Consider the following 14,975-nt stretch of genomic DNA (forward strand, 5'->3'; position numbering starts at 1 on the left):
GGAAGTTACCAGACCAAAAAAGGGCAGTGGGGAAAGAAAAGGCACACAGAATAACACTAGCCTGCAACTCCAAACTGGAGCTGCAGTAGCTAGTCAACCAGAAACAAGGCACTATAAACAAACGTTAGGAAGAGGCAAGAAGCATGAATCAGTTTAGTTTTAATGTTCCCGTCCCACCCCTGGGACAGCCATCAATGCAGAGCTGTTTAAGTTACCAACTTGGAGGGAAGATACCACCTCCTCGAAGAAGCCAAAAATGGCTCACCACAGATTACCCCACCATCCTTTTGCTGAAGCCCATTTTCATTGTTAAGAAGATGCCTAAATCAAGCTTACAGGCAGTATTCCCAGATGGCAACAAACCACAGGATGAAAAGCAAGACTGGGAAGCACCAGAAAATTCCAGTTGCTAAAAGACAATGTACCTCTATAGCCTAGTCTTTGCCCTTTCTTCCTGGAGTAAACCCACCTGTGGTTAAGGAAGGGATTATTTACACTCAAAAGAATATTTGCCCCTTTGGAATTAAGCATAGGAACTAAACCACTGGTGAGCTTTATCTTTTGGCCTTCCCTTGATTTGTGGGATCTAGGCATGGGGGGGGGGGGGGGGGTTGAGATGCCTCCCATCAGAGTCAAAAGTTAACCATTAAAAAAAAATACTATGGAAAGGAGCTCAAGAGGATTATTTGTACATAATCCCTCAACATTGAAGGAATGCAAAGTAAGAGTTAATAAAATTTTATTTCATTATGTACAATAAAGGCAATGATTTGCCCTTTAACCACTTTAAGGACACACCAAATTTATCCATAAAATAAGCAGCCTAGTGAATAAGGCCAAGTATTTACATAACACACTAGTACTGCAAAAGCACTTGTAGGATGAGTTCACCGTAGCAGCCACAAAACAGTTAAAAACTCAATTCCTGTAAAGGGCACCTGAATGCTAAAAATAGCTTGAGTTCTCTCTGAAGATGCCACTTAATGTAAACCTTGCTGCAGCATTTTATATGAAGGTAAGACAGCAAGCATGCAATGCAGATACAAATGTGGTAATGGGTAACAAGTCCCTTTTGTTGATCAGATGTGCAAGTCCTTAAAACAATAAGTTGTTACATTCTGTATTAGTATTTCAAAGCTTACTTGATTCTAGATACATTTTTGGAAGGCAAATATACTATAAATTCAAGAATAGTAGGCATTAAAATGGTATCCGCATGATAAGAGGAGCACAGATTAATTGATGAGCCATTGGTAAGTATCCTATGAGTTTTTTTGAGACAAAAATACAGGAACACTGATCAGTTTTCCAGTAAAAAGCCTTGTTTCATTTTAACTCCCTAATTAGAATGCCTTTAGACTCCAAGTTGGGTTCAGTTTAGCATTAAGTAGTTCTATTAGCACAAGAACTACCACAAACAACAGGAATTCCCCACCTCACCCTGTGCACCCCCTAAATCTGTTTCTTCAATCCTCTGTGACAGATCTGGGGAGGGTGTGGGGAGGAGTTCTGTTGTGCTAGTAGTAATCTCTCTGCTAACAGGAAGCAGTAGTAGATTACTACCCTCCAGAGCAACTTCCAGGGTGTGAAAGACCAAGATACACTTAATACATTAACAACAAAATTTAGAGCCAATGCAGCATATAATGCTCAAATCCAAGTACTTCTGCTTAACTGGACTGTGCCACAAATATGCCAGTATTGTTAAAAGAATGATTTCATTTACTGCTCCAGCTAAGGTCTCCAGCAGCTCAGCAACAATTCTGGCATGCTGATAAGACGGTATTCTGGGATGGTGCAATTACTTTGAGAGGGAAGTCAACATCAGGAACTTTCTACCTCACTCCAATTTCAGAGGCAGGTTTTTGAACCAAGCAGCATTGGCTACTCAACTTACAGTAATAATTTAATTACATGTCTGGCACCAATACGCTCTTTCAATGATGGTTTAGAAATTCCCCATTTAAAATCAAATAACATCTGTTTTGTTTTATGTGCCACTTGGTGCAGCTGACAAACATAGCATCATCCCGGCAAATCACAAAACATTTGAGAAAAGAGTTGTCTAACTTTCATCCAGAGGCTTCTCTATTGGAGGATTCTCACTTTCTTCTGCTGATTTACATAAGCCATCAAATACTGGTTCAGGAGGCATTGTTGGAGTCAACGTATGTCCAAACCCTTGATAGTGGCCCACAGGTGATGATGGTACTGAAGAAGCAGTAGAAATTGGATCCTGGGTAGATGATGACAGCAAACTTGTATGTTCATTCTGTTCATAATCTTCACCAAAAAACATTTTTCTTGGCTGACCAAAAACTGTTCTTCCTAAAAGGAAAGTATTTTAAAACAAATTATTTTCATAGGACTGGCACTGCAGTTAATAGAAAAATGACCTAGCAATACGGCTCATGTGGCATCTTCAGAAAACTCAAATGTTTACACCTGTTTTTCCATAGGGGTGCATTTTTATCCTTCTCACTTACCAACATTGCGAACTTGTTCAGTTACATCTGCCCTGATATCAGAAATATCCCACATTGCAAGAAAAGAATCAAAGCATGATCCTTCTTCAGCTTGCTGCACATAAGGTTTGTAGGAAAAACTGTAGTGATGAGCAATTGCAGCAAAGAACATCTCCACGCAGATAATAAAATCCTGAAACAAAAGAATCCAAATTCAGTCCTATTCAGCCCCACATATGCAGCCATGTAATGTATTCCTCGCAGCAGCTCCTTTAGACTTGAAGGCCAATTGACCACAAACTACCTTTATGGAATAATAGTATTCCAGAAACTTCATGTGTTTTACACCAGCTTAAACATAGTGGGACCATCAGCCAAGTCTATTCTCATACTTTGGTTAAACTAGGACAGCAAGCCGCAGTCAACCAACTAAATGTTTAATTTAGAGTAAATACTGCCTTCTTGCACTTAGTAGAGAAGACAAAAAGCAAAGCATGATAAAGGACTGCGCTCATGCAGGCCAATGCAGATAGCATAGCTATTAACAGTATACTAGTCACACCATTAGAAAACTAGTTTTAAGCACTTAAATTTAACTGCATATTTACAGATATGTGTTGTAGGACAGTTTGATCAATGGAGCTGGTAGGCTAGTTACCTGATAACTTGCTCACTCTCAATGAAAAAAGTAGCTACATGTATCCATAATGATTTTGCTTCAAATACCAATCTGCCCCTTTTCATCTATTCCAAAGGATGTGGGGTGCTGGAAGGCTTATGTTTACAACAGCAGTTCCAACTTACCTGTAGACCAGTTGCCACTGCTTCAACACTTTTCCATTCCCATGTGTGTGTTTCAGAGATAACACCGACTTTCACCAACAATGCAATAAGTGCAGCTTGCCTATACAAAATTGACATTCTTAGAAGAGATTGGGTTATCACCACACAGAAGCTACACAGCTGAGAGGCGCTGGTCTAAAGTTCTAGTGAGCTTTCATTGTAAGGTTAGAAAAAACAAAAACAAATCTATGAAAGAAAGTAAGATCACAAAGCAGATCAATAAAATGCTAGAAATATGAACCTGCAAGCCCTGTGGCCATTATGCTCACACAGGAACAGTGAATGTGCATCACCCACAATAAAGGAACTTCCACGCAAACTAGTGCTAGGCTAAGAGATGTCTCTGGAAAAAGATCAAAGATGATCTGTCAGTATGGAGAAAGGTTTCAGTGTAAACTGGAAATCTGTGCTAAAACTTTAGAATGAATTAGATAAAAGAGAGTTAAAACTTTGGTTGTACCCTTAGCTATTTTGAAGTTGCATGAAAATGTTTTTAAACACAAAACTTTAAAAAACTAAACCATGGTAATTTTAAGCACAGAAGAAGGCTGGTCTTTTCACTATTGTACAACACCTTGCATAGGTGAATCGAGTTTGCTATAGAGAGCCAATATGGTGCAGTGCTTAAGAGTGTCCAACTAGGATCCAGGAACCCAGGGTTCAAATCCCTGTTCAGTTATGAAGCTCACTGAGTGACCTTGGGCCAGTCAGTGTCTGACAGCCTGGTCTACCTCACAGGGTTGTTGTAAGGATAAAATGAGGAGGGGGAGAACCACGTACACCATACTGAGCTCCCTGGGAATAAAAAATGTGGCTATAAAGGCATGCACTTATTTGGGAGTAAGCCCCAAAGAGATTTATTTCCAAGTAAACATGAACAGGATTGTGCTGTTAAGCAATTTAAATAAAAACAGAAACAAGACTTAATTATATTACTATTTGTTTTCTGACAAACACTTAAGTATCCATATGCATTTAGACATGTCCATAACAGGTTTTACACAAAAAAGCACACAACACTCCACTTACCAAAAAGAAACAAAAATCACCATCTTTACACACAGAAATTTCCCTACAGGTTTGATTGGGTTTAGTTCTTCCCGCAGTACTTTATAGAACAACACAAGGCAGTACATGGCAAACTAAAACAGAGGAATAGAAATGTTTAGCAATTTGCAGTGGGAACACACAGAACTCCTACATTTCATCATACCAATAATCCCCTGGAACATATTGAGCCAATTCAATTCTTGTTCCAAACATTAAAAAACATCTATGGCTAGTGGGTCAAAGCACATGCATAGCACGCGAAAGATCACAGGTATAATCACTGATTTCTCCATCTAGATGTGGGAAGGACACCTGTCTGAAACCCCAGAATGCTGCTGCCATAAGCTTCCTGTATTCCCAAGTATATTTCTCTGTTTCTTTCTGCAAGGAGAAGGAAGCCACCACTTTGCTGAAGCTAAGCACATCTTGGTCTGATCAGTGCCTGGATGGGTGACCACTGGGGAACCACATGTATATCACTGTGGGTTTCATGATGGAAAATACATGAGATCTAAATATAAAGCAGTATCACCCCACCTTTCAGAGTCCTCAAGGCAGCTTCTAAAACTGATTAAATACTGGTAGATGTACAATAACACAATAAAATCCATAGCACCATATTTAGAACCAAAGTTAAGGATTAGTTCTCACATAATCTTAATTTTCTATGTGTATGTACAGATAAAAGCACCTAATCAAAAATATGTTCTGCATACCACAATTGTTAAGATCTTTAATTTTTAAAAATAAAATACTTAAATATCACTCCAAAGAGAAAGAAAACTAAAATTCTGTTACTCACAAGCTGGGAGATATTGTTGAAAAAAACCAAATAGGTCCAAGCATTTTTGAAGCTAAAGTTTCCTTCATCGTATACACCAACCAATTCACATATTCTGAAAAAGTTTAACACAAAACATTGCTCAGAAAATTCAGGAGCTATGGTTGAAATCCTCCGCACAGGAGTCATATTCTATTCCATTGTTCAGTTCAAATGTCACGTTAAACCATAATTTAAAACTAACTGGGTTAATGTGAACAAGCAGTGCACTAATGCATGCTGCTCTGAAGTTCCCACAGTTATCCTCCCCAGTTGCTGCTACAATGCAGATTTAAAAAGGCAGAGTTTGCCATGTTATCTGAACCCAGACAACAGTTTGTTTATGCCAAACATACCATGAGTGGTAAGCCAAGAACAAACTTTGGTAGACCTTATGGATATGCAGCAGGAAGAGAAGTCGTTTTTGTACAAGAGGGACACAACAACTGGATGTCACTCAAAGAATTAAAACCTAATCTATATAAATTACTGTATTAAGAGAAAAATTACTTTGGGGATGATTATGCATAGTAAAGCATGGGAGGAAACACAACCTTTTAGATTACTTAAGCTCCACTTTAGAAAAAGTTTATAGTTGATTGTCTTCTACATGAGCAATTGTCTTTAAGGTTAGAAGACAGAGACCGATGCAACTGCACAGCTATCCAAACCAAAAAAAAGAGTGAAAAGAAGAGCAAAGTAGTGATTCTCTGGAGAATTTTCTCATTCTCACATCACTAGCAAAGTTATACATATATATATATATATATATAGCATTTTGAGGCTAAAATATTTCTTCATACTTACAAAGCAATAATGGTGGTGAATGGTCTGACTACTGTATACTGCAAAACACCAAGCTTGCACCTGAACAACAGCACCCTATGAAAGAGACACAGAGTGAGTTCAAATCCTTTTGATTCACTAACAAGTCCTATTTTCAGGAAACAATTTGCCGAAGTATTTTAAAAAGGTAGTTTTCAAGAACTCTTTGGAGCATCAATGGAAACTAGTGCCACATATACCAAAAAAAGAGAGTTAAATCTTACACGAATCCAATAATAAGACATGAACATAAGCTTTGAAAAAAGAACGGTATAATGTACTCACTCTCCCATAGCCCATGGTGGACAGCAACACAATGGTGGCAGATGCCTTTGCTGATCTTTGGCTTCTAGGATTAACACTAGATTTGGATACCGATTGGTCAGGTAATTTGAAAGAAAGACCATGAAGTTATAGATGACATACGCTTCATAGCATTCTCTACAAGTATCCACGTATATTGCAATGCTGGGATATTTCAATGCTATCCACTATCAAAGAAAAAGACATTAGATTAGACATACATGCACTGCAGTTTACACTGAAATTCCATTCTATTACATTTTCTTTTGAAATATTATTGTTTGCCAGTATACAAATTAAATAAATAATTTATAGAACTCTGTGCTGCAGTTAACCATTCAATAATTAAGAAAGTCTTATAGCTAAATCGTATGGTTTAATTAAACTAAGTCCAATTGAGCTAGTTTATCCCCAGATATCCTTTAGAGCCTGTATTTGCTGTTGCAAACAAGGCAAACAGTGTTGCAATACAAAGCAAACAATGAGCTAGTACTCTGCAAAGCAGAGAAGCAACATGCTCTGCCTATAGGCCTTATGGTTCACATTAGATACAAATATGTACAGTCAATGTCTACTTTCAGTTGCATTGCATCTTATTTTCCAGTGAATTAATGCTCAGTACATGACCTAATCATTCTCGGAGTAGACCCACTGAAATCAACGTGCTTCAAACCATCAGCACAGAGTATGACTTACTGAATGAAACTCAAGAAAAGCAACATATTTACAAATGCCTCAATCACACATACCCCTTGGGGCTTCTGCCAGGAAACCTTAATGAAAATGAGGTTACAATTTTACAAAAAGGTTCTATCATGTGAAAAACCAGCAGTATGAGAAGTTCATGAGATTATTCAACTGGTTTCTAGAGCAAGAACTCAATAATCCCCAAAAGAAAGAAAAAATACTTACGCTGTCTAGACTGTAAATTGGCACCATCCATAGAATCCTGTCATAAGAAAACACATTTGCCATTAACCAAGTGCTTGTATTGCTAATATGGAATAACCAGCAGAAGCATATATGATAGGTTACCTTATTATTGGTTTCTGTAATTCAGGTTGATTATAATTAACTAAATGTTGCAATATTCCCCAAAGAGATATTGGTATTGTCATCAATAAAAATATCCCAGCAATAAACCATGCCTTGGTATGGATTCCAACCTTGAACAACACAAAAAAGAAGAGCACAAGCACAAGAAATTACAGCAGGAAATTTGCGAAATAATGACAGTAAAACCGATAAAGCAGTCCATAAATCACTTACTTCGAAGCAGCAGTACTATATTTAATGGCTCTTCTCTTCCAAGAGCAGAACATGCGTTAATAATTAAAACATATAGTATTTTTGCAACTGAACCATCATTAGACTCAAATTTTTAAGTGTGGGTAGCTATAACAGCTGCTACAACTTCTTTTAGATCCAAATATCTAACGCACACAGTTGTAACCAAGAATCAAGCTAGGAACACTTAGAAGAGCAACTTGCAGCCTAAGAGGTTCCCTTACATCTACACTAAGATTTAAGTTAGTAATACACATACTGCTAAAGCCCAAGAACCTGGTCCAGATCTTTCCATAACACACTTCTTGTTGGGAAAATGCATGCATGCCATCTTGTTTGCAATGCGCAGCTCTAATATGCAACATTAGAGTGCATATTTTAGTGTATGTTTTATGTATGCATCTTCTTAAACGTTACTGTAAACATTTAAATGTGAGGAGCCATTTTTCCTTGTGTCATGTAAAGCAGCCACAAGGACAAGGTGCATAAAGACACCTAGAGTCTGTTTCTTCTTTATAAACTACCTTTCTGTCTAAGCAACAGATGATTGGGAATAGTTAGCACAACACTATCAAACTGATAGTTATGTAAATTCAACTAACAAATATACCCACAACGTAACTCGCTGTGTTTAACTATATAAATTTTTATACATCATATAAACATATAACTCTTTTCACATTATTTAGTTGAGTAGAAGCAATTAAGGACCAATATATAGAACAGGAAATAGATCGGTTCCTATATATGTAATGTCCAAATAGAAGCCTTTGTGTTCCACGTATCTCTTAGCGAATACCAGTGTCAAAAGTAACAACTTTAAGAAGCAGTACTTGCAAAAGATGAACTTTTCTTTGCAATGTTCCACATCTGCCTTTGCAAAGTATGGTTGTTGTATGCAGCTGCATTTTATTTAGACATTACTGATTCATTTGTACATACGTGGAACACAAAAGCTTCTATTTGGACATTACGTATATAAGAACTGGTCTATTTGTATTTCCTGTTCTATATGTTGGTCCTTAATTGCTTCTACTCAACTAAAAGTGAAAAGAAAGTTTATATGATGTATAAAGAATTTATATAGTTAAACACAGCCAGTTACATTGTAGCTATATTTGTTTGGGAATAGTTAGCAGCACCAGAAACCTTTATAATTACAGATCCAGCCTGTGAGCAACCAAGTTATTTTAAGGCACAGAAATATCTGCAATAGTTCACTAAACAATTAATTAAACACTGCAAATTCCAAGTCTTACATAAGAGTAACAGGGATTCCCTGGTAGCTGCCTACTTTAAATATGGAAATGCTAAAGGGGAAGGTGTGAGCACAGAAATCCAAAGAATGTCTTGTGGAATAGGTACAGGGAAGGGGTACTAGCACAGGTGTGTTTTACTTAAGTGCCAGTCCACCTGGACTAGCAAATGTGAAGACAGGAATTACCATAACTCACATGTAGACTGAAGGTGTTGAGATTCATTATTCTGTACTCTTTCATTTGCAAAAGATATCACTTTGCATCCATCACTTAGTGCCAAAAGTTAGACAATGTGGTGCCCTCCAGATTTCCAGACTACAACTCCCATCAGTCCCAGCCAGCTTGACCAATGGCAAAGGATGATGAGAGATGTAGTCCAAAACATCTGGAGAGCACTACATTGTCTACCTCAGAGTAAGACCCACACCAACCAAATGATGTCCATTAACAGGCAAATGCACCATCTACCTGCCTGTCTCTTTGGATTAAACCCTTCCCTGTCATAAAGATTTTATGTCAAGTAAGTCTCTCTTGTAGGATTCTGGAAATGGAAGACAGGAGTATACACACCGCTGGCTACTGAATTAGCTTGAAGTTACTCCTTCTAACTACCTTCCCCTCCCCGGCCAACTTGTCCATGCACTAAGAAACAAATTGTTCTTTAAGCGTGGGAGCTATTGTTTGGTTGCTGTTTTTGAATCCTGTTTTTCAAAGTTCCACAGTTCATCTGTTTGTTCTCATAAACTCCTTTAGTCTCGTATGAACTGCTCTGAGTGGGATGGTAATTAACCAAAAACATGAATATAGGATCTTTCTATGTGGCACCGCCTATCCCCATGAAAACCTGAATTTGCTGTAATCTTTAGTACATCATACAGACAACAGAAATCCCCTTCACCTGCTGACACTCTAGTCCTCTCCACTGATGCTCTTGCTGTCTCACTATATGGTGCTGGCCTTCGCAACAGCTCCAGATGATGAGTGTTTATGTAGATATCTGTATTTCTGCACTTCCTCTTACTTGCTCCCTATGTAGCAAACATCACATTTAGGTTACCTGGGGTCAAGCAAGCTAACCATTCTTACTTGAGTTCCACAACCCAAGATGACCCTGGGATACATATGCCCTTCCAGGAGCAAGTTGAGCTGCAGAGTTTTGAGAGGATGTGTCAATCCTCTTTCTTCTTCTTATTTTAATTACTGTTGTTATTTATTTTCACGGTGCAGAAGATAACTTTTGAGAAAACAATTGTTACAACATCCCTCTTTCTTGACCTCACCTCTGAACCAGGCAAAACTTGCTGGAGGTTCTCTTTTTCCTTTCTGAAAGGGCAAAGGATGCTTGCCAAACATACCTAGAATAATGCCCACGATGAAACGTCGCGGCTTTATCTTGGGAGGGCAGCTGGGGCCTACAATCGCGGGTGATTCATCATCATCCCTCAAGGATAGAAATCATTGGGATGGAGAGCAGGGAAGACACGTGACACATTCGCCTCAAGGACCGTACGTTGTTTCTTTAGCGTGTCCCTCCTAAGCCTAGAGCGCGAAGCGCATTCCCACATGACTCACGTTCCATGTTGTGCGCGGAAGAGGCGCGCTCCAGGAAGTGAACGCGGGCCGGCTTTTAAATTGTCAACAAGGCAGGCAAAGCCGAGCGCATCCGGGAGACCCGAGGGAGCCGGTTCTGCGTTTGCCCCACTTCACTTCACCCCACTCCCACCCCGGAGGCTCCCCTGGGCCGCCTCTCTCTCTCCTCCCTCCGGCGCCACGAGTCCGCCCTCACCTCCAGCTTCTGCATCTCCCACACGCAGAGCGGCACCGCCAGCAGCAGCCCCACGACGTAGACCGTGGCCACCAGAGGCCGGATCCAGCGCCGCCAGTTCCCGCAGGTGCACGGCATGGTGGCGGCGGGGCTGCGGAAGGTGTCTCTCAGCGCCGCCTCAAGGACCCGACGGGCCCGCCCCACACCGCCGGCGCCGCGGAACGGAGAGCATCGCTGCTGCCCTCACGGACGGACGGACGCCCCTCCTCCCTCCGCCCGCAGCAGCCACCGCTGGCGGGCGAAGCCAAGAGAGATGGGGGGAGGCAGGAGGAAGCACGCCCCTCCCCGCTCGAAGCAGGCCCGTCCGCAGCCGCTTCGCCGGCGACGCCCCGCCCCTCTTCCCCTACTCAAAGCCGCAGGGTGAGCGGAGCCACGCCCACAGCCGGTTAGCCTCCGCGCGCCGGGCGCCGCAGCATAAGGCAGAAACCAAGCGCTTCCGGCGCCTCAAAGTAAACAACCCGCCCCTTGCCGGAACCGACGCCGGATTGGGTAAACCTCGAGGTGGCAATCAAGCGCTTTTCTCTTCCCTTGTACAGGGAAAAGGGTAAAAGGCGTACAGTACTGTACATTGACGCAAGTGCCGATCGCCCGGGGAAGGTTAGGTTGATGCAAGGGCATGCGTGCTGGCCGCTGGCGGCGGGGCTTCTTGGCATTCGCATCCCACCCGCGAGACCCTCTGCCTTCTCTTTGTGCGAATGGTGCAATCCTGCGCATTGCTGAGCGTTGGAGAAGAAGCTTTTAAATATGGTGTTTAGTTAAGCAGCGTTTGTCACTAGGAAAGCAGTCACAAGAGTTTAAAAACAAGGTTTAAAAACAACAACACGTTGCTGAGCAGATGCTTAAGAATTCTTAAGAAGATTCTTAAGCCTTGGGCTTTACTTTTAAACGTTATGCCATCCCGCTACCAAAGAATGATAAACGCCAAAGTTGGAACAAGAAGGAGCCTTCTGTGTTCGTTTCAGGCTTGCAAGCCGGAATTGTAACTCCTCATAAATGGGAAGCAGCCGTTGCTTCTTTACCCCCCCCCCCCAAATTCTACATGTGCAAGGCTGAAGTCCTCGCCCCACGTCCGTGGAACTAAGCCCCAGTGAACCCCTTGGGAGTTGCCAATGAGTAAGGATCCCCCTGGTACCTGTGGCACATTGGGGCGGGGCCGGGCTTCCCCAATCCTGCAACCTCCACCTTGGAACTACGTCTGCAAACTGAATGGATGGTTACAATATTAGCCCAGTTTTCGTACTTTTTTGTTTTTAGTTTTTCCTCGACCCCACCACCACCACTTGCTTTGTGTAACATTTTGCCTGAGGAAGAGTTCTGGAGGCCTCGAAAGCTCTACACACTTTTTGTGACATGTTGGTTAGTGTGTTAGTCCCAATGCTGTAAAGGTATTGCCTAGGGGATTCTCAAGTCTCCTCCAGCACCATAATTCAAAAGCATCAATTCTTCGGCAATCAGCCTTTTTATGGTCCAGCTCTCCAAATTTTACTTTCTGTTCATAGAATATATAACAATTTACATTCAATTGGCATAGTCTGACCTATGTTTGGTAAACTATTTTAATTCTTGCATACCTATATGATAGAAATATATTATGTTCATTAGACCTTGACTTTCTGCATTTCGTTGTTTCTTTCCTCCCACCCACTATTCTGCAGAGGCTTAATCTTGTGCCTTGGACATAGCAAAGACTCCTTTCTCTAGCCAAAAGGGGTTCCCGTACAACACTTTTATTTGCACTGAGTTTCATATATGCATTATTTATAAATAACAAGTATCTATCTTATATTACAAGCATTACAAGCATCAGGCTTGTATCTGCAATCTCAGCATATACTTGGAAGAAAGTATTGCTGATTGCAATGTAAGAGGACACTCCTAGAAAATATTGGCTGTACATTCCATAGCAACCAGTATCTCAGACCCTCCAAGTGTCCCTATTTTACAGGGACATCCCAGTATCCCGTCCCAGTTCTGATTTAATCCCGGAATGTCTCACTTTTCCTTAGGAAGTCCCTGTTTTCACTGGAGAAATGTTGGAGGGTATGGAGTTATCCAACCCCTGAGCCATCTGAAGGCATTCCTCCTGTATAGGGAAGTTTTTTTTTATCGTTTAATATTTTATATGTGTGTATTTATATATGTTGGAAGCTGCCCAAAATGGCTGGGGCAACCCAATGTGGGGGTATAAATAGTGGAATTAGCATTATGGAATGGGACGTCCCTATTTTCATCAGAAATGTTGGAGGGTGTGCTATCAGTACTAGGTTTGGGAATGCTCTTGACTTGTGCAAGACACACTCCATGGGGCCCTCTTCTCTGGAGTCTTCTTCTTCACTGCAGCAAGTCTAGGTGGGCTTTTGTCAGTGGACACTGCTCTGCAGCACGCTACTCAGAACCTCTATCCTGTTTGATGAGGAATTTTTGAAGAGCATGCTCTGAGGATAGTTTTCCAAACCAGCTGGAAATCCACCAGTATCTAACCTTCATTTAATCGGTTCCCTAGCCCAGATATTACAGAGAACTTTGTCAAATGTTTTGTGGAACTCAAGATAAATTTGTTCACAGTCCCACAATCCACTAAATTAGTAACCCAATAATAATAACTTGGAAAACTGATAAGATTAGTCTGGCACAATTTATTATTGACAAATCCATGCTGAGTTCTACCAATTACTACATTGTTATCAAGATGCTTACAAACAGATTCCTTTATCATCAATCTGGAATCTAGCATCAAAGTCAGTCTAGTTGCCCTCCTACTTTAGGTGCTGTTGAACAAATAAGTGCAGAAGGTCAAAGACATATGGAGAAATGTGTGTATGTACTGTTCACAAATGCATTTGAGTACTGATAATAATTATTGTAGACACAAATTTCCTTTTGTTCATTTCCATAAAGCATAGATTGTGTACGACACTAATCCACATCTAACATAAATTCATGAATTTGAAGCATCAGAATGTTGTGTGTTGAAAAATTAATAATATGTTACATATGAGAGGCCATTTCCCCAAATGGCTTGAACTGCACTACATTTTTTTTTAAAAAAAAGCTTCTGCTTGCACTTAAGTGTTTGCAGGATCAAAACCTTTGCATTTGCTAATTTTAATGCTGCATAATATATATATAATTCATATTCATATACAAAAGTTATGGCCTCATTGCTTATGCAGGAAGTACAAACACCTTATGAATAGTTGAAACTCAAAATAGACTCTGACAGTGGTTACATTTACATATTATGAAATTCTGTTTATACAGTCCCAGCAGCTGCCTACCCCAACAGCCAGCTGCCACTTCCTTTCTCAGCTGCCAGATTAGAGGCACCTCCGTGTGTTGTCCCATCTCTCCATCCAATAGCTCAGAACATTCTGGCTCCAATTTCTGTGCAATTGTTTACCCAGATTCTTAAATCAAATGAAGCCTTTCTGATACCAGAGTTAAATGACTATGACACCATCCTTTTCCCTGCTTGCTTCAGTCCTCTCGAGACTGATCTACCCAAACATGACTTAACGCTGGAGTCATAACAGTGATGTTTTTATTCCTGTTTGTAATGTATCCATAATCATGTACATTTGGGTTATATAACCGTGGAAGTACATTAATCACAGGGAAAGCAAAGGCTCTGGGCCAGATGGCAAATGGTTGTGGCCCCTCCCTCAACTCAGAGTTATTTAGAAGACAAGGCTAGAGTTGAGAGCTTTGTTTGATGTGACCTAGAGGTAAAAGGGGGGGGGTGGGCTGGGAAAGGCAGAGAGAGAGGCATGGTTGCTTTCTGCTTGAATCCAAGGCTGCAGAATGGGAGAAACAAGAACTTTTTGGGGTGTTAGTGCTGTGAACCCCTCCATCGTAGGCTCAGGTTGTGTATATGTGTAAATAAACCATTTATCATAAAGACCTCACAGTCTCTGCTGTGCCTCATTTCCAAAAGGAAACACAGACCTTGGGATACCTGGGATATCACACTGCTCAGAGATTGGGTTGGTATGCAACAATGCTATCATTTCATTGTATTCCAGGACTGGACACCCATCCTCCTATCTGTTCTGAACACAGGAGAGCTGCAATGAGCTCTCTCTCTCTCTCTCTCTCTCTCTCTCTCTCTCTGTGTGTGTGTGTGTGTGTGTCCCGCCACCAATGAAGGGCATGCCTGCCCCATTTTGTGGCCCTGTGTCTTCTTTTCTTTTTAGACATAGCCACTGTACCACATCCCCACAACAACTGTTTTTACTGGAATCCACTACCTGCTGAAATATGGGAGGCCCTATCTATACTGGCATTCCACCAGCTTCTGG

At 40.9% G+C, this 14,975-nt stretch overlaps 1 protein-coding gene across 2 annotated transcripts; it reads right to left on the bottom strand.

The window, feature by feature from the left end:
* Positions 1–722: 722 nt before the first annotated feature.
* Positions 723–10,870, bottom strand: TMEM184C (transmembrane protein 184C). Of its 2 annotated transcripts, none has more exons than XM_033159948.1 (10): positions 10,639–10,870; positions 7,342–7,472; positions 7,219–7,255; positions 6,289–6,494; positions 5,986–6,060; positions 5,161–5,254; positions 4,338–4,450; positions 3,270–3,369; positions 2,487–2,658; positions 723–2,328 (listed from the first exon to the last, which is right to left on the bottom strand). In XM_033159948.1, exons 1-10 carry the CDS (start codon positions 10,753–10,755, stop codon positions 2,066–2,068), a joined length of 1,308 nt encoding a protein of 435 aa, XP_033015839.1. In that variant the 5' UTR covers positions 10,756–10,870; the 3' UTR covers positions 723–2,065. The 2 variants fall into 2 exon arrangements, with proteins under 2 accessions (XP_033015839.1, XP_033015840.1); XM_033159949.1 differs by lacking the exon at positions 10,639–10,870 and adding an exon at positions 9,751–9,878.
* Between the last annotated feature and the right edge of the window lie 4,105 nt (positions 10,871–14,975).

The sequence above is a fragment of the Lacerta agilis genome, chromosome 9, assembly GCF_009819535.1.
Source record: "Lacerta agilis isolate rLacAgi1 chromosome 9, rLacAgi1.pri, whole genome shotgun sequence".
Taxonomy (NCBI): domain Eukaryota; kingdom Metazoa; phylum Chordata; class Lepidosauria; order Squamata; family Lacertidae; genus Lacerta; species Lacerta agilis.